Source organism: Hippocampus zosterae, chromosome 17 (genome assembly GCF_025434085.1).
Source record: "Hippocampus zosterae strain Florida chromosome 17, ASM2543408v3, whole genome shotgun sequence".
Taxonomy (NCBI): Eukaryota; Metazoa; Chordata; class Actinopteri; order Syngnathiformes; family Syngnathidae; genus Hippocampus; species Hippocampus zosterae.
The window spans coordinates 12,294,493-12,321,941 of NC_067467.1; the positions used below are offsets into that span (position 1 = coordinate 12,294,493).

Sequence of the window (27,449 nt, forward strand, 5' to 3'; positions counted from 1 at the left end):
AAAGTCACGGCTCGGGGGCCAGATCTGGCCCGTCACATAGTTTTATGTGGCCCGCAAAAGCAAATCAAACATGTCAAGTTCCATCATGCTTGCTAAAGTCTGTACCAAAATTTCAAATTGTCATATGTAATCCACATTAACAGTCATTATTCTTGACTTTGGATTTTAAAACTAGTTATTAATTAATTTGTTGTCCACTCTGTACATAATATGTGGAGGGAATTAAACATTTATATGGTTTCCCAAAATTCATAACGGCCCTCCAAGTGAAACCGTAACGACAACGTAGCCTGCGACAAAAATGAGTTTGACACCCCTGGTCGAAGCAGTCTGTGCACTCTGGAATGCTAATGCTAACAACAACGCCTGTCAATGAAAACCAAGAATGGATTCTTGGATGCAGCGGGGCACCCACTTTTCAAATCCAGCTGGAATGAGACCATTTATGAGCAACTGTAGTGTGTGAACAAGCTCTTAAAGCTCCTGATTGGGCGGAAGCAGATTCAACCTTTGCAAATGACTTTTACGAATGAGTTGTTTAACATCACACTTTACACAGTCTGACCACCCATATTGTTTTATGACTGAGATGCTGGGAGGGAATAAAAACAGCATGCACGCACACCAACATACAAACACACAAAGTGGCCCAAGAACACTAACTACCTCGAACCATAAAACGGGACCCACTGACTTCATTTGCTCATTGAACGCAAACTTCCGAGAAACACAAACACAATGTACACCCCCGTGGCTTGGGCGGCCATAACTTTCCATCCTTCCGTGAGTGTTTAGGAAGAATTTGGCGGGGGGAAACTGTCAGGAGACGGCCACAGATGGGTCCTAATCGTGAGCACATGCGAATAGGGTGCAGCGGTTACAGGTAAAGAAAACGCAGGTGATGATGTCATGCAACGGCAATGCCTGCAGCTGAAACAATGCATGCATTGCACTGTGCAGGCATCTGCTAATGTTCATGTGTGAAAAGGAAAGAGGTGTGTGCGCACGCATATGCTCCTTGATGTGATTCTTTCCTTAAAAGCAGACTCGCTTTTTGTTCCCCTGGAGCGCAGGGGAACTTGGTCCCTTGGATGTCAGCCAACATTGATGCTCAAATAGACCACTAGGTGTTTCCTTATTGTTGTGCCGGGGGGACACTGTGCTCAATTATCAATTTAAGAAACACATACAAAAGATTTGGGAAGAAAATCGATCGCCACTCTCTTTTTCACTCGTCCTGGACTGAAATCAATATTCAAGCAGCAGCCGAGGACAAGGAGAAAGTCCCACGCTGGGGCACGCTCACCTCTGGTTGCCATATTTTCTTGAAGTGTGAAGTCACTTTCGAAAATTCCAAACAAAATATTTTTAGTAATTAAACAAAATACATTAAATACAGCACGGGGAAAAAAATCATTTATATTTTGGAAATTCAACGAAGTACAGTGATCCCACGCTATTTCGCGGTTCGTTTATCGCGGCTTCAGTGCATCGCAGATTTTTTCAAAGGTATTCATTTAAATAAATAAATAAATAAATAAATAAAAAATAAAAAAATAAAATGTTTTCCATATACATGGAGTACAACCCTGTTATGTTGCTCTATGTGACTTGCTGTTGTTTTGTTGATTTTCGCAGCTTCTAACGTTTTTTTTAAATGAATATGTTTGAAAAAAATCCTTGATGCACTGAAGCAGCGATAAACGAATCGTGAAATAGCGAGGGATCACCGTACTTTCTTGATTTTTCAAAAATATATGTTTACTGGTCACTACTTCGCGGGTTTTCGTTTATCGCGGGTGGTTTTGGGTCCCCATTAACCGCGATAAACGAGGGATTACTGTATTTGTGTTCTCAAAGTGACATCATGACGGGCGACAAACCTGGGAGTGCGACGTCACTTCAAGACAACAAGAGCGGGACTCACTTTGGAAACAAAACAAGTCAGAAATCAATTCGTGTTTGAAGAGTACGAGGAAGAGGAGGTTGTTGCCAAAATTAGGTTGGACCAAACATGTACGACCCAGATGCTCAGGAAGCAGAAAATGTTGTGCCCGAACGGCCGGACAAGGAGTGGAGACGAGACCCATCGAGATTGGAAAAATGGTAAACTATATAGGCTGCAGTTATTAGCCGAGGGTTATTGTTTGTAATTCGATGCTGTGCCTTGCTGTAAATTGCACACAATGGGATTACCTACTTGGTCCATGTATTCCTGCTAGCATTGAGCGCACATGCTTTAGTGGGTTGGCGTCCTACATTGTCATTGCTAAGGTAGTTCTGTTGCGTTGCATTGCTAGTTGCAAACCATCCCTGCACTCATATAATTTGAATGTTTTCGTAGCAGACAACATCCACGTACATGTAAGATACTTTGAATAAAATGTTTTCATAAACAACAGCCAAATCAGGTTGAGAAAACAGAGCTCTTCTGAGCGCTTGTAACAGAGAATGCTCGTCGATACAGGCGTGAAAAAAACAACATTGTTCCAATTTTCTGGTCCATTTACTTTTCATTTCTTTTGACAACTCAAACAACTAGCTGAATGTGAACAGTGCATCACCACACAGTGCCAAAGCATTTCTCCTAATAACTGTGTAACAATTGCAAAGAGTAGTTACCGGGACAGTCAACAATGCAGGACAATGGCTGACTGGACATTGTATATTGTAAATGACATCACTCACTGGAGATTCACAAACAAAAACAACTGCATTGTTGTGGTTTTAGTCTTAGTAGTTTTAGTCTTAACGATGACTCAAAAGATGGTTGGGCAAGTTTAATTCACACTAGACCTTTAAACGTGTGCAAAAGGTTTGGACCTGCAGTTGGTGAACTGTTAGATTTGGTTTCATTTTCTTATAAGCGAAAGAAAGTGGAAAAAAAATGTTTTGTTTGAGGGACAGGCTACTTCCTGGTTCGCGGAAAATGATGTAAGATGCACAGTAATGTGCATTCTGGGATAAAATGGGCAAAGAAAACACAGTTTAACACAGTGACAAATGACTTGAGTGTCTTGAGTGACAAGATTTTGTTACTGGCCTTTAAAACCATCTTTGAACTTTTGGGTTGTAATTCCAAAAGGTATGTTTGGTGCAAACACAAGACTACTCAACACCTCAAGAACACCTTGCCTTGCAACTGGGGGTTGTAGAGTTCCAAATGGAATGCTGTATTAGCACAAAATCTTCAGTCTTCTGCTCCAAAAAAAAAAAAAGTCAGGAAAAGCCAATTAGAACAACTGAGCTTCATTTGGAGTTACTTTCATATCAATTTTCACATCACAAAAATATGGCATTTTTATATCTCCGAGGTATATTTTTTTGAGTTATTTGTATTTTTCCCTGCAAGGGAGTCCTAACCGTGCATTCTACTGCTGACCTGACAGTCACCTCAAGACCAACCTCCACCTGGTGCCATCAGGGTCCGCAGATTGCAGAACGGAATCAAGTGCAGAGGGCAAAAGAACTCAATCAATTTGCACACATGGCAAACCAGGAAGTGCCTGAGGAGAACGGAACATTCGTCATACTATGTGGCCGCATGCTAATAAACGCAAAAAGAACTCTGCAAAGTGTAAGAGAAGAAGCGCTGAGTCGGGAGGATTTAAAAAAAAACACAGCACTGCTTTGTTTGTAGAAGCTGCTTCTCTGGCTCTGTTTGTTGGCTCTTGCCTAGTTTCCACGCTCGCTCGCTCGCCTGCCACACATTCCACCTTTGCTTGCCATTAATCTTTCCCAAGGTCTAATAACACACGAAATGCAGTTGCTCTCATGTGCCTATAAACATGGCCCGCTCGCCAGCGTGCGGCAGCAGACGGAGAAGTCGGAGAGGACTTTACTCCAGCATATACGCGCGCCGTCACATGCGACACATTTCATATGCTGCTTGGGTCGTAATTTCATGCCGTGGCACTACTGATTGACGACATTCGGTTTCTCGTTATAATTCATGCAGTCATGACCCGGGACTCGTCGGCTTTGCACATTTTTGGTTTATCAAGACCGTCGGCCCAGACCCGTTTCGGACTCAATTGCCAAGACTGATCTGCTGCACTTGGGTATTTCAAAGCCAGTTTTTCCTTGTCATCAATGCGCCAAGCATTACTACCAGCATATATCCCTTGAAAGAGATGCAACTTATAACCTTTATCATGTGAAACCTCCAACAGGATTTCATGAATGTATTTGTTTGAGTTGAATGCGATGGGTTCCTGGCACACAGTGCAACCTAATTTCCTTTGCTAAAGCAAAACGACTTGGGCTGGATATGTCAGCTGCCAATCATGTGGCACAAGCTGTTGAAAGTTGTATTCTCAGCTCAAACTGTCAGGACAGAATTCGCCATGCAGTGTGAAAAAGAGCAACTGGGGCCCCGTGGCAGACAGAGAAGACATTGTGTGATCAAAACCAACATAAACAGGAGGCTGCAGCCTGCAAACTGCAACATGCCACGTGGGAGAATCCCAGTCATTACGACAAGACTTTGCTTGCATTCAGGTTAGAATGCTCTCGTATACACTTGTTTGCGCCCGATCATGCTCCGGTGCTCGGGGCTAAGGTTTCGTCATTGTTATAATTAGTTGGAGGTAAAACAAGATAATAGTTGGGATTAAGGTAGGATATGAAGGATTTATTGAATTTAAAAGACAACAAATTCTACAGCCACTTTCACCGCGTGATAGTACAGTTTGCCATGTGGGTCCAGTCGTTCCCAAATTTGAACGTTGAGTCGGTCTTCGTCATTGCATGTAGACCTTTGATGACTCGGCATAAAAGAGTAAACTCCAAGAACTCAGCTCCACAAAGTGGGAGCTCTACCAACTGCCTTGTTGATAAAGTTTGTAGCCTGAAGAGATCCGTATATCACTCCTCTCAAGTAGTCACAGCCCAAACCTGACCCTGGATGCTCCGATTTGCCGATTTTCCTCGAAAGCTGCATATTATCGAGCCCTCCTGTCCGTGCTCCAAAAGCCGTGGACATTAAACCTTTGACATGGCGCAGAGAAAATGGAAGCCTTTGGCTCATGACTAAATTGAACCTGAGAAACATTACTTGTCTTCTCAGGAGAAACTTGGTTGTAGAATCAGGATTTATGATTCCGGAGACTATCCCCTCTGTTTTGATTTCTTCCACCAACCTGGTGGAAAGACGGACCAAACAAAAACCGGCTATTCAGTGGAATGCAATCAAACTTGATGGCAGGATGATTGAAGGTTGTGACATTCTTCACAAGCACAGTGATGAAGATGAAGAATGACGATCAACCAGTAAGTTGCCCCATTTATGAGGGAATGGGGCAAGGTTATTTCCTGAAGTGGAATAAAGAGGGGAGGTGATGAAAACAAGGATCCATAATAAGAGGTGTCTAAGGTTTATTGAGCTGTAAATTAATGCTAAGCAGGTTACATCTTGACATTTTCTTATATATGACCATGCAAATAATTTGTATATACTGCGGGACAAGAAAATAAACAAAGCTTCAGGGCCAAAAAGGGCGCCTGGGTCACCACATTGGGAATACACCCGATGTAGGTAAAAGGTTTTTGAAGAGGACAGAACAGGAGCGCATGCTTGGAAAAGCCATCCTTCCGCAATGTGTCAAATCCAGAGCAGTCTTCCGGAAGATAAGTCAGATAAAAATAATCCCTCATTAGCCTTACAGACGGTTCACTTGGGCTGAGTTGTGGGTTGGTCGGCTTAAAGCAAGCTTTCTAACCTCATGTGGCCTTCATAGAAAAAAAAAGGAAAACAGCTGTGATGAAGAGAAACAGACTGAACAAGTGTTTAAGTGCCAGAAGTGAGAAGAAATGCCAGAGGCAAAATTTGAAACCTTCAGTGATGGTGGCCAAACAATTTCAGATGTCAACTCAGGTATCATACTCATGAAAATGAGCTTGGATGAATCAACTGCAGATGAGTGGAGGCCTTTACATATGCTTTGACATTTTTGGAATGTCATAGATTTTGTCAACCCCCGAAAATAAAAAAAAACATTCAACTGTGTTATCATATGCCAAATAAAACAAAATGAATCAGAAGAATATGTGGAAGTTGCAAGCGCAGAGGCTAACAAGGGGGAGCAAGCCAGTCAGTCTCGTGGATCTGCAATAAATAAACATGGAAGCCCCCCCCCTACCCCCCCAAAAAAGCATGGCCACCACATCTCAGAATCGACCGGGGCTCCATTCGCTGGTAAAGGCAACATTTACAAAAGTGTCTCCACATTATAATTGAGTCGTGGTTCTGCTGTTTTGGTTAGCAGCGGAGTTTTCAGCTATCAAAACCGTTCATGTCTGTGTGTTGCAAAATCCCGTGAAATTTCAAAGTTGGAAACTTTCCATTGGGATGAACGTGAATTTATAGGGGACAAAGCAGGAATTTACAACATTGCAGTTTGGCTCTCACAGGGAACCAGATTTATTCATTTATTTATTGACTACCCAGTTTTGATTGGGAGGCATTTATTCCTCCTACATGGATGACACAACCGGTGCGCCCGTGAGAGGAACGGGCACACAACCAAGCCACAAACAAACAAGCTGAGGTGATGCAGCAAAACCAGTGCAAATACATTCGACACCTGGAATTCAGCTAGACATAAAGAGAGGACACCACTTGCGCTAAACGAAGAAATGCACGTGTGTGGAATGTTATTCAATGATGTGTATGTCGACTCATATGGACCGGAAGCATGACATTTCATCGCCACTTGCCATTCTACATGTTTATTTAAAATACACCAATAAATAAATGTATTAATTAAAAAAAAACATGAGGCTCCATGGATTAGAAACAAACCATGTGCAAGACCGTTGTCATCCACATCACTGCGACTAATTACCGTTTTCTCAACATGTCCATCCAGCTTTAACGCAAATGATCACTGGCAGAACCGAATGGCAGGCTTAAACAACCCCCTGCTAGAAAGTGACCCTTGAACCCTGGCCTTTGAACCCTAAGCCTGCAGGAATGGGTCCGTCGACTTCCGGCCAACAAACACCTGTTTGGGCCGACTGCAGAAAACACAAGGTCAGAGGGTAAAGGGGAGGCGGGGGTGCAGGTTCCACATGCGATGATTAGAATAGAAACACACAGACACACACGCACTGCTAATCCTGTCGTAGGAAGGGTGTGGAGAGTCATACAGTAAGTGTCTGGTAGCTGATTAGTCGTGAGTGAGTGAACGCGTAGCAAAAGGGCCTTTTTTTTGTTTATTTTTTTTAAACAGACTGATCTGCGGTCATTAGACCGCTTTGTTTATGCATCCTGATTAGTGAAGGCAAAGTAGCGATGCAGGCGCAAAGAGGTCCTTTAAGATGATTGTGGTGACTTTGATTTTACAAAACCAAGTGTCAAGTAACGTTGGATGAAGAACGTTGACGCCCGCATGTCAGAATCAGTCAATAAAAGAAGCCCAACTATGAAACGAATGCTGATTTCAACATAAGATGCTGATGCCAATCTGATGATTTTGTAGAGCTTTGTAGGAACACTCCATTTTACCTTGCACACGTCATCGCAAAATTATTTAAAGAAAAAAAACCCAGTTACGAATGGCGCACAATAAACTAATTTGCGCGCAGCAGCATTACAACATGTGGTCAGGCGGTATGAGAAGGTATGCCGAGTTTTGGCCATATTAACTCGTTTTTATTTGTTTTGTTTTGTATTTTCTTTGTTGATTTGTTTTCATACAAATACTTACTGAAACTTCACTCCTGCGTTAGTTTAGATTCGTGAACCGCGTATGGGGTTGCGACAAAAGAACCATTTCTGGTTCCACTGCCGAAGGAATGGAACCAATTTATAAACCCAGAACCCTCTGAATTCAGTTTGACGACTTTTTGATATAGTGTCACGCACAACCATAATTCAAAGGCCAGAAACGGCAACATAATCGAATCCTTTGCCCAGCTCGAGCGCCTTTCCGCCTCATGCACACGCGCAAGCAAGCCAAAATGACTTCTGTCTGGCGCGCAGCGATGAGTGCCAAAAGTCACCCGCAGCGCCACAGCAGTCGCAACTTGACCGGCGTCCGAGTGCTTTGTTGGAGCCTATTTGTGTGCGAGACCGTCTGATGCTTTCCCTTCGCATAGGCACAGTGTGAAGACCGCCACCACGTTGAACAAACATAAACAGAGGCAGGCCGATGCCGCGTGCCTGCGCGAGTGTCTGCTCGGAGAACGTAGTAATTCAGCAGACCCCCGTACTAATGTAGCCATTACTTCCCAAGCGACCGCAAGCTAAATGTATCCTCCGTGCGTAGCAGAAAATAGCATAACTGTGGGGAGCGAGATGGGGGGAGAGAAAATGACAGAAAAACACACGCTATATGCGGATGCCCAAGATGGAACAGAATGATGGATGGATGACATAAAATTTTAGTCACCAAAGAAGGAAACGACTTAATAGAGACCAGAGAATAAATCAGACAAAAAAGAAGGACGCGCTATTGATGGATGAAGTATTTCGGAAAAGGGGTAAAGCAGACGCAAGAGTTGACGGGGGTGGAGTGAGGGTCTCTCGAGCTCTACCGCTGCATATTTTCCATCTTAAGAGATATAATTTACAGAAACCACGTGAAGGTCAGAAGCGGGGAACATGCTGCCAACTCCATCTCAGCAGCCAAGACGCATTCTCTCTTTACTGATTTCCTGTCGCTCGGTCTCTCTTTCTTTCTGGCCGTCAACAGCCTGTAACCTTTCGTCTCGCTATCTCATCAGTCAATCGAAAAGGGACTTTGCCGGTTTTCACATCAGGAGGCACTTGTGTCTGTACGACCGGGGCCACGTGTCTTTTAACAGCCGTGTTTTTTTTGCAGCGTGGGTTGGGAAGGCGGCTGCAGACTCAACACTTTATATTTATGGGTGAAAATTCAAGAAAAAAAAAGACAAGAGGACAAGAGAAAATGAGTATTGCAGCAAAGGGGTATCAGGTCAGAGCAATATAGCATTTCGAAGACACAAGAAGTAGGGGTACAGTAGGAGTCGCTTTCCATCTCCTGAGCTAAGATCTACACTTAAGTTCCCCAAAGGACTGATTATCAGACTCCCAAGTTTGAACCTTTTGCAGAGTTAAGGACTCCCAAGAAGGCTACAAAAGCAGTACCTTGGACAAGCCATTGTGTCCCTAAAAAAGATGCAGTTCGTTTCAAAACCAAGTACAGTCAAACCTCGGTTTTCGAATGTCTCGGTTCTCAACCAATTCGGTTTTCGACCAAAGATTGAGTTTTTAATGCCTAGGATAACAAACAAATTTCGGTTCTCGAACGAACTGAGCGCACTTGAATGCACCATTTGACTCCTCTCGCCTTCCTTACACGAGGAAGTGACGCTTCCTCGGGTAGACGAGGAAGTGACGCTTCCTCGTGTTGCTTTGCATTGTGAGCAGACGTGTTCAGTAAACATTTTTATTTTAAAAAGAACGTGGTTTCGGATTACGGACGAAAACCGAGGTTTGACTGTATCTAGCGAGTCGCCCACTACAGCTGATCGACAACGGGTGTCTTCAACCAATGGCGGAAATCGAATCATAAACGCGTCACGTTTTGAAAGCTGGAATGGTGAAGGAATTGGTAGAAGTCTGTCTTTCTCTAAATCATCTCTGGTTATTAAGTCAGTCGCGCTAAAGAAGAACAACTGAATGTCACAGAAAGTCTTGTGTAACCTGGATGATTTTTGTATATTCATAATACATTGAATTGAATTGAATACTTAAAACAATAATCTAATATAATAATAATAATAATACATTATTGTAGTATGTGATTAAGTGGCCTTGACAGTTTATATTATTTGAACAATATGTTGTTACCTCCATTTTCCTCTTTCTGTGTTTTTATAGTGAGATGATAATCACGTGATTTCGGCTGTGTGTCACCTCTGACGTCTGACGTTATTTTGTATGGCGTTAGATGTCACTTCTTTTAAATGGCGGTGCAAGCCATGTGCCGGGGAATGTTAGGGTGATCAATGTCCTGGTCGAATATGTTGCCGGTAACTAATCAATCGATAGGTGCCTCTGACGCAAACGCATGTCATTTGTGTTACCCTACTACTGGGAAAAGCAAAACAAAAAGGGAACTGATGAGCTGATTCAATTGTTTGTTTCAGCATGCTAAATGTTAGCCGCTCATTTTCTATTTGGTGGAATAAAAATGCATTTTATGTATAAGCGCCGTTCACAACACTCAAGGACACTTTACAATAAAGGATAAAACAAAAAAAAAACCAATAAGATGACAGATAAAATGGGACCCAGACACAAATTTTTGGGAGCTAACACGAACAATATTTGTCCTGAGGTGATTCTATTCCTGTTAAAATAAACATAATGTTCTTCTGGTATTTTTCTTAAAATGGTTTTGAGTTTTTGTTATTTCCTACGTCGGCTGTTTCTTATTTAGTCATTTGAATTAGTTGACATTTGTTTGCCAATTAACACTTGACCGCTGCACACATTGTACAGAAAGCAATTCGCATCGTTTCATGGTGTAGTATTTGAAATGAAATGACAACATAAAGTAATTCATTAATATTCAAGATTACATGAACTTTGAATGAACTTTCTCTCCGTTGGAACATCCTACAAACACTTACACTGAACATCCGATTGGCATTTGCATCGACTTTGCAGAAATGCTGGACTCTCAATCCGCAGGGCGTTCTTGGATTTAGGAATTTGTTGATATAAACAATGTATAAAATATTTAGAATTTTTTAGGGGAGTTAACACACTTGCATTTTGCATCACAAATCTGTGTCTCTGCTTTAAACATTTTCCTATTTCCTCCCTGAGCTGAACCTGAGACTTCTGGGCCTAGGCTATGTATTTTTTATATATATTTATGAATAACACACAAAGTATATAGTGTTTATGTTTGCAAATTCTTCTTTTTCATCGGTGATAACTGTGATGAAGTAGTTTTGGCTGGATGACATTTCTTGTAAAGGGCTGATAATCTATTGGTCTCTCAGGAAGTAGAGTCGCTATGTCATTTCTTCGTAATGTGGGTGAGGTCAGATGTTGTCCATTGTTGAAGCGCTCACAGTTCAGGTTGTGGAATCTGCCCGTTAGCTACCATAGACAGAAAGCAACGATGGTCAGGAGGTGTTCAGAACCATCTCCCAAAGTGCCACTTTTCCAGCAAGCTCGTTTTTGTTTCAGTCCAGTGCTACTGAAAAGCCAGACACAAGCTGGGAACGTATGGGTGAAAGGCCCAGCAGTTCTCCAGCTTTGTCCTCTTTTGTCTCTGAAGGGACAAGTGGACGTTTCAATATTTTCCTGCCGTGGGGGACCTCCTGCCTTGTCCATGCTGGTCTTGCGTTCAAACGTTTATCGAAGGATCTTTGTGCAAAATGTGATCTTTTCACCCTCTCTTTGAGAGCTGACCTTAACAAACAGCATTCAGTAGAATCCGGCAGCAAAGCAAGAACAGCAGGACATCAAGGTACAAAAGAAGACCAATGCTCATTTTCATGGGTTTCCACAAAAAAGCAAATAACAAAAAAACAACAAAAACACAAAACTCCTACTCGATCCAGATAAGCATCGCCTACGTCACGCCTGAATGCATCTCAAAAGACACACTTGCCCGATTCCCTTTGTCACCACAACTGTCAAACGATAAATATTGTTTGGATAATGGTCCATAACTCAAGTTTGACTTGACGTGCAAGTCTAAAAGACATTAAATGCATGGTACTGACCATTCTCAATTGCCTGTAGCAATGGAGGCCCTCCACCTCATGCTTGGGCTGCAATCTAATACACACCTGCACCTTGAATGCCTCCAATGCACTCGTTACGCACCAGATGAAGGAACAAAGCCCCTATATAATGACGTTAAGGGCATTGCAAAGCTCGTTGTCTCTACATGTCTCAAGGCAGCGGGAGGCAAGTGCAAAAAGCTTAATGGATGAACAGGTCAAGAAAGTACAAATCTTACGGAAGGAAGTTTTCCCTATTGATGACTGCACCAGTGCTGTGACGTACTTCCGATCTTGCCACTGAGACCTTAATGTCAGTTCAAGCTTTCAGGTTTTTCAGTCTGACAATGTTGTGAATGGAGCAGGAAGTTACCGGTAACCGGAACCGGACGGTAATTTGACAATCGCAAGCAAAATCAAATCGTAAGCTGGCTACATCACGGACTTGGCGCAAGTAGTCCGTATCTGATGGACGTGGCTTTACTCATAACCAAGCTAAAGAAATTAAGGACAACCCAAACAACAGAGGTTTTACAAGTCCACAAATCCGAGTCCTTTTCTAGAGCGAATTGGTCACTGCCCCCCCCCAACCTTGCACAAAACGGCCACACAATTGCCGTCTAACTAATTGACCTCACTGAAATAACATAAGGAGGCTTCATACTGAGTTGATGCTTGAGCAGAAAAATTTACAGAGCCCTCTCAGTTGGACTCCTAACCCCAAGGGTCCTCAACCTTTTCTTCTCTGAGTCCAATCCCAACCTGCTTTTGCACAATGGTCAAGTTATTTCCTGGCCAACACGACATGCCCAATTCTCCCCTCTGTCTGCATTTCCATGTCCATTTTTAAAATCTGCTGAGGGTAGGACCAAGTGCACTTGCTTTGGAGACATCCATGGACACAGAGCCCCAAAAAGGAGTGCAAGGAGGCCCGTGCAGGTGCAGCAGGGCCGCTTTTGTTGCCATAACATTTCCTGACAGGTGAGAGAAATCTGACAGGCAGCAATTTGTCTCAACTACAAACACACGGTACTTACCATTTACCGTGAAACGATTTGCCTGTCTAATTTCACTTTAAAGGGTCTTTACAGATGCCAATTTGTTCCCAAATACATTATAGACATGCGAAGCCTGAGACCCATGTTCTGGTCACTTGTAGGAATATAACGTGAAACTGTTTTTCACCATTTCAATTTGGGCTTAAGGTTTTGTTCAGCAACAGTTCAAATGGCCTAAATGTCTCCATGTCAACAACAAAAGTTTATACAGTGGTGCCTCTACTTATGGACGTCTCTTCATACGAATTTTTCAATTGACGAAACGTTTCAACAGGAAAATATTGCCTCTTGTTAAGAAAGAAATTTCAAGATACGAAAGGTAAAAATACTGTATGGCCTGCTCGCTCGCAGCTCTGAGTTTCCTGAACGCAACATACTTATAGCTGCTATTATCGAGCATCTTCCTGGCATCCCATTGGCTGAGAGGGACCTCTGCCGTATATTTCTGTGTGTGTAGATACATAGATATGTGTCTATGCAGAATGCTCGTCATTTCTCCCTAAGGCCATGAGGTGTTCCAACAATTTTATGTAAATGTGAATCACCCAGAAAAAGTGTTCCCTAATCGGCCGATCGCTCACTATAATAATCTAATTGTAACATGTATTTGTTACAAATTTGGATGCATTTTTATGCTTTAGGAAACAATTATTTCTGAATTTAGGTGGGGTGGGGGGATTGGAACGAATTAGGGCATTTACATGGAAAATGTGTCTCTACTTATTTTCTCATTAAGAAATTTCTTCCAGAACCAATTAATTTCGAAAGTAGAGGTACCACTGTAGCCGATAAAGTGAGCATCTACTTGGGTGGAGTTGTTGATCTGTGGTAATGTCTTCAAGTAGGAACCACTATTTGAAGAAAGATGGTAGGCTCATTGCAACTTCACAGCAAATTGGCATTGGAGGCTGAACAGTAGAGGCGCCATTCATTTGCCTGACAGACAGAACTCGCCGAAGCGGGACATTGCCATGTCCAAAATGCCAACTTCTACAGACGCCGCGGAGTCACACATTCCAGGTGTGACATTTGGTGTGAAGACAAAGGGGCCGTGGGGAGTGAACATGGACAATAGCAGGAAAGTCATCTGCAATGACTAGTGTGTAAGCGGCCAGAGAACTCCGTCCAATGAGAAAACGTACTAGCAAAATGACACACAAATAAAATTGACTGGCCACATTGCCACTAAATTAAGAGTGGCATATTTCCATCCTGCTTGGCTGCCATTGACTTGTTTCCATAACGTGGGAGGAAAAATGGCAGCCACATGGGAAGTGACATCAACTGGCCAGGAGCAAATGCTACCAACTACTCAGACCAATCCTCTCCCGGTGAATCCTTTTCAATGAGCATGGTGGAAGGATTCAGATGACTTTTTTTTCTACAAGAGGAGTGTTGCAAACTCAATCAAAAAAGTGGCCATTGAGATGGCATCATATTTGTGTCGTACAGATTAAAGACATTAAATCATGAAATTTGTGTGAAATATTTTAAGACTCGGTTCAGCAGATCCGGAAAATGGCATATTACGGTACTTATGGACCAAAATATTGGCTTTGCCTCAAACCACCACTCAATACAGGTTGCCTCAGTTTCAATTTCAAAGTTGCACTGGGTAAGTATTAAAGCCACATTGCATTGAAGGCCTCAGTCGGGACAAGGCATGTTAAAAATGGACAACAATCAAGACGTTGACGTTCGCTGGTCACATTTTAGCCAAGAGGGACGCAGGGCAAAGTGCAGGCAGGAAGACTAGAGCCCAGATTCAAACTCCAAACTCAGAACTATGAGGCAGAAGTACTAACCACTTGTGCATCATGTTACCTAAAGAAAGAAAGACCGTAGAACACTATTTAATTAAGTCATCCAATGAACGTCAAACAGTAGTTGACATCAGGGGTCCCCAACCCCAAGGGCGTGGACCGGCATCGGTCCGGGGGTCATTTGGTACCGGGTAGCACAGAATTAATTAATAATTTACATTACTTCCGTTTTATTAATTTCGGAACCTGAAAGATGTTTTATTTGGAAAATTTACCGGATTCTCTGTTACATTCGTCTACAGTATGTCTCTTGACACAGGTCAAGGCGCGCTTCTCGCCCACGTGATAGGTTATCGCTGCAAAGAAATCCTGGAGCTAGCAAAATGGGTTAAAAAAACAAACGTCTTTTGGAAGGGGACAAGGCCCAGCCAGGAGACAGAAGAGGAGCCTACGACTTTCAAGAAAACGAAGGCTACATTTAATAGACAGTATCAGGACTCTTACTTAAAATACGGATTTATCTCAACGGGAGATTCCCATGCACCAAACCCACTCTGCATAAGATGCAGCGATGTTGAGTCGTATTTTTCATGCACTTTGTATTTGCAGTGTATTTTATTTTTGAAGGCACATTTAAACATGATCATAGAGAGTGTTTCAGCCAGATAGGACGTTCCTCGTATCATGATTCTAGTTTTATTATTATGTTTAGAACATACCACAGTTTTCATGCAGGTTAGATCATGTTAGTTTGTTGTAAGGACGGTCCCTGAAAATAATCTGACATTAAACCGCTCCGTGGGGTGAAAAAGGTTGGGGACAGCTGGTTTACGTCATCCAGATGGTATTGGCTGCGTCGTCTTGGACGTCGGCTGACCAGCTACTAGAAACCTACTTTAGCCAATGGAATAGGCGTCATTAGTTAGAAGAATCGGATTAAAAAAAAAAAAACTAAATAAAAAAGGGAAAATAGTCAAAAAGAGATTTTCACGTGAGAAAATCAAGATGGCTAAGAATGATCGAGATGAATACCGTATTGGACGAATATAAGACGGTGTTTTTTGCATTGAAAAAGACATTATACCTATTCACGAGGCTTGATGGTGCCAGATATCATTGAAGCAAATGCTGAACCTGACTCCCCAGGCCAAAGTGAACCCCTGCCACGAAGAATAAAAATAAAAATAGTGGTAGCACGAAGAAGAAAAATAAAAAATAGCGGTAAGAAGGAAAACAGAAGAACATAATAGAAGAGATCACAGAAAATGGAGAAATGTAGTGACAATCTGGAGAAAAGTGGGTCAAAAATCAGCCAGGTTAATCGGCAGCTGAGGAGAAGTTATGATGTAATTTACATTTTAAAAACCAGGAGCCATTCATTTACGAATGTGATTGCACTTTAGATTTGAATGAGGCAAAATAACATACTTTTTCTCTCAAATATATTGTTATAATCATTTGTTTCAGATGTACTGTAATTATTTTCTGTATAAAAATTAATTTGTTGTTCAAAAAGTCTTTTTTCAAACTTGAGTCTTGAAAAAGAGGGGTAGTCTTATAATCAGGGCCGTCTTATATTCGGGCCAGTACGGTACTCCCTCTCACTAAAGTCCCTGCAACGGTTTTTGAGAGTTCACCAGAATCGCACTTGATTGTTCACTTTGGGCCGTTCCTCTCCTTTATCGAGCGCGGAGGTGTGCAGTGACAATCTGGTCAGAGGCAGCGACGGAGGCCGCAGGGGCTGTGCGGTGGGCGGAAACCATCTAACTAATGGGAAACACACTTCTCTCCACCGCTGAAGTCATTTTTTTCTCCCCCTCCCCCTTCCACAGCAAAGAGTGTCATCAGGATTTGTTGGAAGGTATGATTTAAGGAGCCCTAGAGCTGCTCCATTTTGTGAAAGGGGGCAACGGTGTAATTTATAAAAACACGTCCAGGTGTAAAACCTGAGGATATATTAGAATTAAGTAGCACAGATAAGATCGGAGAAACTGGAGTGACAAGACAAATTGGCGCAAATGGGACCTGGAATATTTAGAATCCCTCCAAGTGCCTGTTGTCTGGCAACTCTCTCTAGACCTGTCAACGTGGCTCCAACGCAGTCCTTGCACTGACACTCAATCCCTCGCATTGCATCCATATGTTTTGCGATGAATGCCCTTGCGCTGTTTCCACTTAAGGCCCGCATCTGCTGCCAGCCTTCCTCACGTCTTCATCAGAAAGATCGGCTACTGGAGCTTTTTTGCCCTCAAGGGAAAGGTGAAATGTGCCAAAATGGAATTGGGATGGCCCAAAATACAGCAAAGGCTTCTGTGCATGGAACACATCCCAGACACTTGAGCTAGCTCGGGCATTGGATTTGATAAATGGCAAAACTAAATATTTTTTTCCCCATGTTGACCAAAGCATTATCTGCAGCTGCTGTTGTTTTATTTATTTTGGTACAGGATGGAAAAAACCTGGGCCGGACGGTCTCCAAAACTCCCCAAACGCTTTGTGCGACTACCGTAACCACGTCCTCAACTGCCATGTCCTTTGATGTGTCATCATCCGCCACTTGCGTCTGCTTTAGCTTAAAAACGCAAACCACAAAAGGCATTCAAGCGAAGGTGAATGGAAGAAAAGATGGAGGAGGTAGGAAGGAAGGACGGACGAAGAGAGGGAATTTTTCTTTCCACCCCATTTTTCTTTCTGTGGCAACTTCACACAAAAAGGAGCCTGTGGGATGAAACCAAAATCCTCTGTGAATTATTTTAAATATCCTGTGCTAAAGGCTGCATACTTCCATGTGTGTGTGCATGGTTTATTTTTCTTCTCTTTTTTTTGTGACTCCATTCAGTTTTGTACTCAAATAAAATTTCAAATAGAATTCCACATACTGGGAATTTAGCAAAACTTGAACTCAAGTAGTGCAGAAAGTCAACATATTGGTGGAACAAAATGAGCGGTAAGGAAAAAGGACTGTGGGCGTCTGTATTTGTGCTATGATAGGGGTCACTGTGTGACTTTTGATCTTCTAAAACACAGGTGTCAAACTCAAGGCCCGGGGCCATGACATTTTATGTGTCCCGCGAAAGCAAATCAATCATGTCAACTTCTACAATGATTGCTAAAATCTATACCAAAATTTCTACTTCTCGTATATATTAAATAAGTGAGATATGGTCAGCATCTTCTTGTTACCAAATCCCTCATTTCAATAATTGAAACAATTGTTGAGTGATCCATTACTCTTGACTTCATTATATGTATTGAAGTTAGTTAGACCGGCCCTCCAAGGGAAACGGTCACTACGATGTGGCCTGCGACAAAAATGAGTTTGACAGTCCTGATCTAAAACATCAATGGAGCTCACATTAGCTTCTGCAAAGCGCCCTTCAAGGCTCCCCTGCTAAACTCAAAATTATATAATAAAGCAAAAAATACAACACATGTGCTAACGCTAGTCAAAACAGCGTCCTATGATTAATTTTGCATTTGCGTAATAGAAACCAAACCTAAATAATCCACGTAAGCGTGGTGCCGTGTTTGGCAAAATCTTTACCAACTGCAAACTGGAAATGACGTCAAGGCACGAATGTAAATTTATCCACCACCAGAGGGCTCCAATGAATTGGGTTGGTCTTTCCACAGTTCGTTTTTTTTTAAAAAATTACACATTATTAGCCAATTTAAAGCACCGAATCTGGTTTGAGAACAGATCTGTCTCTGCTCTTGAAATGTCTCGTAAGTGTTCATTCTGCAATTTGGTTGCTTCAAGACTGAAAGTCTAGATGTTGTTTTGGATCTAAAATGGAGCCCCCATAAGCTCGTACGCTTTAAACTTTATTTTAGAGGGCGGGGAATACTTCATACATTCAAGTGAACAGCAGTTGATAAAGCTATGCTCAAAGTAATGGTAAAAAATGTACGCTAACTGAGTTTTGCCCTTTTAGGACAGCCTCCTGTTTTTTTTTTAGGGGGGGTGATGGTCAAGCCTCCCTCTGTTGCCAGTGAATCCCAAATTTCAACCCTAAATGACTAACAGATTGCAGAGCTTCATGTTTGATCTGTCAGAACACCGCGTTCAGGTTCTTTGACGTTTTGAAGTTTCTGCAGATGAAGTGCCAAGTGGGATGGGGACATTCACCTGAGACTTGTAATTTGGACACTTTAGGCAGCATTTAATACGCCCTGCTGTCCGACGAACGAAAACAAAAGAGTGAGGTCAAACTATGGCGCAAATGTTCTGAATTTGGACTTTTGTATGCTTTGGTTAGCCACGCTGCAGCTGCACCTAATCCCCCACAGGAAAGCCTTCATCTGGGACTGATTTTTCAGAGCGCTCAGGCTCTGATCGAAGAAAGGGGTGAGTGTTCCCTGCCTCTCCTCGATCTGTCTGATTAAAGGGGAGGGAGCCTGGCTAAATTCCACCTGATGACTGGAACCTCTACTCAGGCACGACCCCGCTAGAAAAACACACAGAAATAGACTACATGGAGAGGGTGCGCATTTGGACCAGGTGTGCTACGCAAAAAAAAAACAAGCAAAGAAAAAAATTATTATATACGCTCTTTGCCTCAGTTAACTTCGAAGTGTGGATTCAGTTCCTGCTCAGTGATGGTGTAAATGTGAGTGTGAAAAGTTGCCCGGTGAATGACTGGCGACCCATGTAGGTTGTAGTCTGCTTTTCACCCGAAATTCACTTGGATCGCACACCAGCAACCCGCAGGATAAGCGGCAAGAAAAAAAAAAACCAACAACAACAACAACAACAAAATGGCGTGACCTGATCTCTTTGTATGCTGGTTAACAATGTGATGCATAATCGTGAGAAGACAAATTTTTCCAGAAGTGGTGCCCGACCCGGGGCTGCGGATGTTGACCCAGTTTGAGAGCCAACATTTTTCTCCCCTTTAAAATCAATCGCTAGATTCGACTTTTTCCAGTCCTGCAACTACAGTACAACGCAGAAGATCAAATCAATAACCCGAGTGAGATTTGTACTGTTGTTTGTGTTGACGATACTTTGAGCAGTAAATCGCACATCGTGACATGCCCTTTTGTACCCCTTGAAAAGCTTCAGGTTCCAAGACAGCTGTTGCCGATAAACTGGTACAAATCACAACACAATAACGTTCTACGGGCAAGTCAAGTCAAAACACTTGTTGTGCAAAGCAAAAGTTAGTTGCTATAACTATTTCCGGACTTCCGGGAGAAGTAAACACAAAGATGACGATGATGACGACGATCAAGAAGCAACGGTTGTCATGGCAACTAACTTTTGCTGTGTTCTGGTCGGTCCAAAAGCGCAGTTTGCGTTCCAAAATGTGAACATATCCCTTCCGCAGTTGTTATTTTGACTCTGAGCCCCTCCAAAATAACAACATTACCCCTTCATTATTCTCCATTCCAAATGATTCCACCCACAGCCCAAATCTACTGGCTGGAGCGCAGGGCCTCTTCAACTTTGTGGCAATCCCAATGAAAACAGTCCTACTGAAAACTGTGGACGGGCAAGGCTAACGTGATAGAATCCAGGCTGCTGCTCCAATTACAGCCCATGTTTACCGCAGTCCTTTTAATTAGGAACAGTCAAGCAAAAAAAACAAAAAACAAAGAACACATCTCTCTTTATGTGTACTTTGGACCTAAAATTGACGCTGAGGAAATACTCCGCTGTGCATGCTTGACTTCAAGCCTCCTCGGCTGCGCACGCACAAACTGGCATAGTTTAATTTAATGGAGCGCGGCGACAATTGGAAACAAAGTCTCCTTTTGATGGCTGCATTTGTCGACACATGCGCTGAGGGAAGGCTCAACACAAACAAAGTTACTCAGGAGAAAAGTCGCCATGCCGTGATAACGCACAAATGTCCAACCGACCGCAAGGAACCCGAGGGCAAGCCGGCTGCGGCAGGGGGAACGCCTTGAATGAAGGTGGTGTATTAAAAAGGCTGTTGTAAGGACCGTCCAGTCGAGACACACGTGAAAGAGACAGAAATTAATATTTGTTTACTCAACATGAAGAGGAATAATTGTGACTGTGCTAGACTCTATAAAAGTGGAAGCGTTTCTTTGTCCAAAGCGCATTTTTGGAATAACATGAAACAATTATTCCCCATCCATTTTCATGCTTGTCCTCAGAGAGGCAGGTGAGTTGAAGTTGATCCCAGCTGACTTTGAATGTGAGGCCATTTCAATCATTGCACGGAAGCGCCTATGTAATGTTTTATATTTGTGTTATGTATGTATAATTGTTCACTTCCATGTTGTCACGCCTGTGGAGCTATTTACGTGCAATCGGGGCATCTGCGCAAGTGGGGTTTTTCTTTTTTTCAGTTGTGTGTAGCAGTCATATTGGATACGTGTCACTCAAAACCAACTGCAACTATTAGACACAGTCACGACATCAGAATTGGGCATTGTGTAAATCCAGACTTAAAAGCTGGCTCTGATGGCTTGATGAAACAGAATACTTTTCTAAACAGCACTGCATCGCACAAATCCCTTGCAAGCTGGATTCCCGGCTGCATTCCTGCTTTCCATCGGCCCTCGGCAGCCACGTTTGGAAAAATAAACGCAGCGACTGCAGCGGCAAAAGCAGTTGAGGTGTCAAAGTGCCGACTGCGGTCGCTTCACCCCGTCAGAGCGGTTATGAATAGAAAGATGCATTCAGAGGGCGTCGTCGTGTGAACGTGGAGGCACACCGCGACAACTACAGGAGGTCCACATTGCTGTCTTACAGCATAGCGAAACCTCATAGTGTGACAATAGCTTCCACGCATCCCACACACAGGGTTCGGCGAAGACATGCAAGCGCGAAGCGTCCTGACAGTGACTTACAACGAGGGACGCCCGCAGGTTGCACACTTGTACGACACTTACCCGCTGGAAGTGCCAAAGGTCTGAGACCTCACAGAAGAAGTCAAGTTCCGGCTGTCCCAAAGCCTCACCTCACGGTTACGCACCTAAAAACAGAACAGAACTTATTTACGGCAGAAGCAAAGTGCATGTATCAAGTTTGAAGGAGCTGATTCGTTTGAAATGCAAATAGAACAATCAGAGTGCAGCATAGAACCAACATGGAACACTCCAATGGTGGGGAAAACCTTTGTGCTCAAGAGCCACATTCGATTTTTAAAATGGACAGCTGGGCCAGTTATTTTTCGTTAAAATGCGCCTTTGAAATTGCTGATTTTAGATGTGTATTACATACATTCTGATTTATTCACCCTGCCTTGCGACCTGACATATGTGGATTTTTGGCCTGTTTTACTGCCACCTTTCTTCTCTCCTTCCCCACACTAATCTTGGAATATGGGCTCGGGACATCAGCCAAATAAGATAAGATCAGATAAGATAACCTTTATTTGTCCCACACTGGGGAAATTTGAAGTCTACAGCAGCAAAGGGAGGTGGGGGGGGGGGGGGGCATTTGGGCTGTTCCTGTGGAGGATTCAGCATCGACCAACTGGGAAATGTCCCGAGGGGAAGCACTTCCCAGAGGCGTCTACCTGCGGCTCAATTTTCCATAGTTTCTCTCTTTTGAAGCAATTTGTATCGGAACATTTAGGGAAGCAAACTGAGCAAAATGAGTTCCTTCTTACCCGGTCAAAGCCAGTAGTCAGCAGAAAGTCATCCTTGGCCCACAGAATGCGAGAGTCTTTGTTGTTCTGAAGGCAGTCGGCACTCTGTGAGACAGACAATGCAAAGAGCTTCTTGATCTTGACATTTGGGAAATGTTGACAGCGACGTATTCAGGATTGTTGCTGAGCGATAGGTGAGGCGAGCAACAGCGGATACCGCGGAAGTGCCTCTTACAGATGTCTGTCTTTGGACAGACCACAACTTGTCCCATGAAAGGAGACATTGGTTTTTTTTTCATTGCGGCCTGGTGTGCACCTTAAGATCACCAACCTGTGACAGTACGTCTGTCTATCCCAATTGTACGCAGTCTTCGGTATACTGTCAAAACAGCTCATTTTCATTGGCTGTTTTCAAACACAGATGACACGTTTTGAGGTGTGAAAAAAAAACAGTGACTGTTGAAATAAGTGAATGTACTAGCAGTGTCACATGGAGGAAAGGTTTGCACGTATGTGGTTCAACTACCGAAAGTCATGTTATTTAAAGACTCTGTGCGTCGCTGTGTGTGTGAGTAAATGCAAAAAATATCAAAGGGAAGGCTGGGCGGGTGCTTCAATGCCACCAATTTGACAAAATAGCTCTTTGTCATTGAACGTAGGCAAGCACTTTTCATTTGAAGCGAAACTGTCGCAATTACGATTCTTGAAAAGCCCCCAAGCTTCAGCTGACTTTAAACTAAAAAAAAAAAAGTCGGTGACCAATATTGTGCTTTTTCATAATGGCTACAACTCAATGGATTTGCCAGAGCACATGAGCAAATTACAGGTGTCGTCATATATTAAATGGAGGGTCGCAAGCGTGGTTGGACATCAGGAGCTTATTAGCGCTCTTAGAAGTAAGCCGCCTGGTTTTCACAGCGCTTCTAAATGGCAGCACAAGCGGGGGAAAAAATGGCAAAAATAAAAGGGGCTCAAGTGTGAGCTGCCAAGTTGCCCTCCTGAAAATGAGCCACCTTTTTCGAATAATTTGGCACTGCGCCTTACAACCGTCAGGATTCAAGCCTGTGTGAGGCTTGTAAAACTAACCCTCCATCCATTTTCTATAATGCTCCTCATTAGGGTCTGGAGCAAATGCCAGATGACTTGAGGGTCTCTCAAGAGACTCTCAAGAGAGAGGAGGTCTCTCTGGAATGACCTCCCACTGAACATTCGGCAAGCCTCCTTGCTGCCCATCTTTAAAGCCCTCCTCAAAACTCACTTGTATTCTTTGGCGTTCGACTCAGCATGATTTGTCCTTGATTTTACTGCTTGGTGCTTTCCACCGCCTTTATTACCGATTCGTCTTACTGTTTATTGTGTACGTTAAATCGCTCCATGTACAGCACTATGTATGCAGCGATGGCTGTTTGAAAGTGCTCTATAAATACTGTTGACTTGACTTGACTTGAAGGAAAGAAGCAGGCTACACCCTGGACTGCTCACTAGACAATCGAGGGGGAACAAAGAGACAACCAAACTCAATTTTATGTCTTCGGAGAATGTAATGAAGCGTAATAAAAGCCACCTAAGAGTGGGGAGAACGGCACACAGAAAGGTCAGAGCGGAGATTCAAAGTCAGAACCCCAGAACATGCAAACCACAGGGCTATAAAACAAACTAATACAGAAGAGCAAATAAAAAACAAAAACAAAAAAACAGTCACTTAATTTCTGTTCCACTTTCCAGATGATGTTCCGGGAAACAAGATCAAGAAATGCAGTCTGAAATTGTCAGCTTCCCGAGGGGTCTGACGATTTTATACTGCGTCAGTCAGATGTTCCTCGCCTGCAGCCTCACAGCGTGTTTCTTCGTTAAATGCTCATGGGTGCAACAGAAGTATTTGGGCACAAGACAATGGTTGCTCTTGTGGTCCGCCGACTGTGTTTTTCGGTTGCGCTGTTGGTTTCAAAGTAGATTTATTGCACTTAACACAAGCTACCACACTTGTCAACGGCAAATCTCAGTCCTGCAGGGAAAGTCGAGGCATAAAGCAGCAATAAGACGTCATGTCTTCTGGCTTTGGGCGTGCTCCTAAAATATTAGCTAAGAGGCATTCGGCAAACATTTTGCTGATACGTTTTTCGTGCATGCTCCTCAAAGTTAACAGAGTGCTGACAGAGTTAATGATGAGTCCAGGCTTGAATAAACACTCCAGATTATTTTTCAGCCCGCAGGCAGCCGCGTGGCTCGTGCGAGAAAGTGAAGTCACGATCGCCTGGATGAGAGCATCGCTGAGGACGATGACAAATAGTCCACATGTGTACGAGAGATCCAGGGTATACAAAGTCCCGAGGAGAATTAAAAAGGCGCAGGCTCATAAACACAAACAGAGGAGGATTCATTGTCACTGAGTTGATCACCAGGCCGACTGGTCCATTTCCTTCCAGGGGCAAGACGACACAGAGCTGGCGGTCGCACCAAACTAGGAATAAGTTGAGCCCAGACTATTTTAGCCTGCTTCAAGGTCTGTCCAACATTGGATTGTATTCAAAAATCAACACATAGTCATCCGTTACGATTACTTCTGAAACGCTGAACGATGCTTCCAAGGCAACTGGACAACACTCATTCCAAGGGAAAAAAAACCCCAAACAAACTACTTCCCTGATAGTGGAAAATGTTGAAAATACACAAAGTTCTAGTGAAGCAGACAAGTGCAGTTGTGCCATAATAGCGTCCCTCCGGTCTTGGATGGTGAACGGTTATACTTGAGGGCAGCAGCTCTGAAGGGCCCCTGCTGATTTTAAGTGCTGATTTCAGAGCGATGTGATGTTTCAGTCGCAGAAAGCTACCACTCGAGGGCAGCCAGAGATCGCGGCATCTGGACCTGCGAGTTCATAAAGGTTGCCAAACAGCATCCATCCTCTGCAGTCATAAATCTGAAGCGAAAATGAAAGCGCACCATAGAAAAAAAGAAAACAGAGGAAATGAAGTCAGGGAATATCAGCGCAGGTGTCTGCAAGGAGACCGCGGAAAGCAATTACAGACAGGAACATTCGGGGGAAACGATAAGGTGATGATGAGACAAAAGGAAGTTGAAGTTAGTCAGCGGTCTGCCCAATCTGATCTTGATAGTTTGGTTTCGCGGCCTTCGCCAGAGTACATAAATGATCACTCCATCCGTCTTTGTCATCCGCCCCCTTCAGTATTTCACTTTTTGGCCATCCAAAAGGTAGACCGTGTCACTTGCGGGGAATGTTGGTTCACCCACCAGATGAATATCAGGTGTCTGCATCCACATCTGGGAACAATCAAAGCCGTTTTGCTGTCTCTTTCCACGGAGTTGTGTGCGAGCTCGTGGGGGGTGTTTGGCAGAAAAGGAAGGATTCCTGGGTGAAGGGATATGAAGAGCTTTTCCTTCATTCGTTGCTTTGCTTTCCCTGCTGAAGTGGAGAAGATCGTGACACGTGAGGCTCATCTTTGTCTATTGATGTGAAATCAGGGTGCCTTACACTACTCTCTTTATTTTTCCTTCCTTGGCAGAGGTAATGTTTTGGTTCGTGCAAGTTAAATTCTACTTAAATCCTTGTAAAGAAAAGAAAATAGTATGCTTTCTAAATTTGACACCAAAGACAATAGTGTTGTAAACAACCCTCCCATATTTGAAATGCCAAATACAGTGGTTCCTCTATTTACAAACGTTTCTTCATACAAAATTTTCAAATTACTAAACGCCTCAACAGGAAAATATTGCCTCTTGTTACGAATAAAATTTCAAGATACGAAAAGTAAAAATAGAGTACAGGCCACGACTCGCAGCTCCGAGTTTCCTGAACGCACTATACTTATAGCTGCTCTGTCATTGGCTATTACCTAGCATCTTCCTGGCATCCCATTGGCAAAGAGGGACCTCTCCCGTACGTGTCTGTGTGTAGATCGATAAATAGATAAAGATGTGTCTATGCAGCATCCTCGTCATTCGCCCCTCGCGCCACGAGGTGTTCTGACAGTTTTACGTAAATGTGAACCACCCACTGCGATTGGCTGGCAACCGATGCAGGGTGTTCCCTGCCTACTGCCCAAAGACTGCTGGGATAGGCTCCAGCGCCCCCCGCCACCCTAGTGAGGATGAAGCGGTTCGGAAGATGAATGAATGAATGAATAAATGTGAACCACCCAGAAAAAGTGTTCCCCAGTCGGGCGATTGCTCACTATGCTGATGTTTGCCTTGGACATTTTCGAAGGATTGTTAAAAGCCGATAAAAGCAAAGGTCCTAGAATCAGTTCATTACAAAATGCCATGCAAAAACCACTTCTGAGTGAGAACATGAACTAAAGAGGGCAAAAACCAACGAGGACACAGTAAAAAGTTAAATGACCTTCATTTTTATTCTTTATTCATTGTTTTTTTTTTACATTATCCACAACTCTCCTTTATTGTGCAATAATCTGATTGTAACATACATTTGTTACATATTTTGATGTATTTTTATGCAAACATTTATGTCTGATTTGGGGGGTGCTTGCAACAGATTAGGGCATTTCCATGGAAAATGCGTCTCTACTTCCTAGTTAAGAAATTTCTTGCAGAACCAATTAATTTCGTAAGTAGAGGTACCACCATATATAAAATGAAGCTTCAGAATGGTGAAAACTCAAACCGGTGTCCCCATCAGACGCTGTGGGCGCGCCGCCCAATGTGATGAAACCACGCCCTGCTCAAGTGTCAACTGTCAATCAAATACAATTACTTCAACCTGGAAAAATGATTGTTACTCTATCTGGAGTCTTATTATATCTCCCCCATAATACATATTGGAGCTGCAAAAATATCTCCACATTAAGCACCCGGTGGCTGCAATACATCCCGCTGGGTCATCAGAGTTTTGCCAAAGCTCGACAATGAGGCACTCGAAAGGGATGCCAGCAAAAATGTCAGATTGTTATACGTTAAGCTTTTAGTGTTTAGACTTTCATTTTTACTTTTCCGGTTTAAACCATTTATTCCACACCCATGAAGGTAGTCAGGATAGCACGAAGATTTTTTTGGGGTATGGTTTGTTCCTCCTGTTGTGCGTCGACGGAGTCGATGGTAACAGAGGAGTCGGTTTGCAGGTTTTCCAGCCGAAGTCTCTTCAACCTGCTTCTCATTTCCTCTTGACTATCCATCATTCCGCTCCTCTCATAATTTGGCCTCCTCTAATAACTGTTGCCTTGAAGCTTTCATCAAGCCTCAAAATCAGTCTCAGTCTTTTCATCCACGGCCAATTAGTCTTTGCAGTAGTTGGCTTTCTTCTTCTCCTGTCTTGTCTTCATGGTCCATCATAATTTGCTTTTGGCCTCACAGTTCACAATCATGAATGTCATAA

General features: G+C 43.1%; 1 protein-coding gene across 4 annotated transcripts in view; it reads right to left on the reverse strand.

Moving 5' to 3' along the window:
- The window catches only part of LOC127590178 (mitochondrial import inner membrane translocase subunit TIM16-like), a 112,286-nt gene that overhangs the window by 61,173 nt on the left and 23,664 nt on the right, over positions 1-27,449 (reverse strand). For all 4 annotated transcript variants that reach the window (XM_052049638.1, XM_052049636.1, XM_052049635.1 and 1 more), the window contains exons 8-9: positions 22,123-22,206; positions 21,401-21,483 (exon numbers count right to left, since the gene is read on the reverse strand). In XM_052049638.1, coding sequence (XP_051905598.1) covers positions 21,401-21,483; positions 22,123-22,206 — 167 coding nt within the window. The remainder of the gene's footprint in view (positions 1-21,400; positions 21,484-22,122; positions 22,207-27,449) is intronic.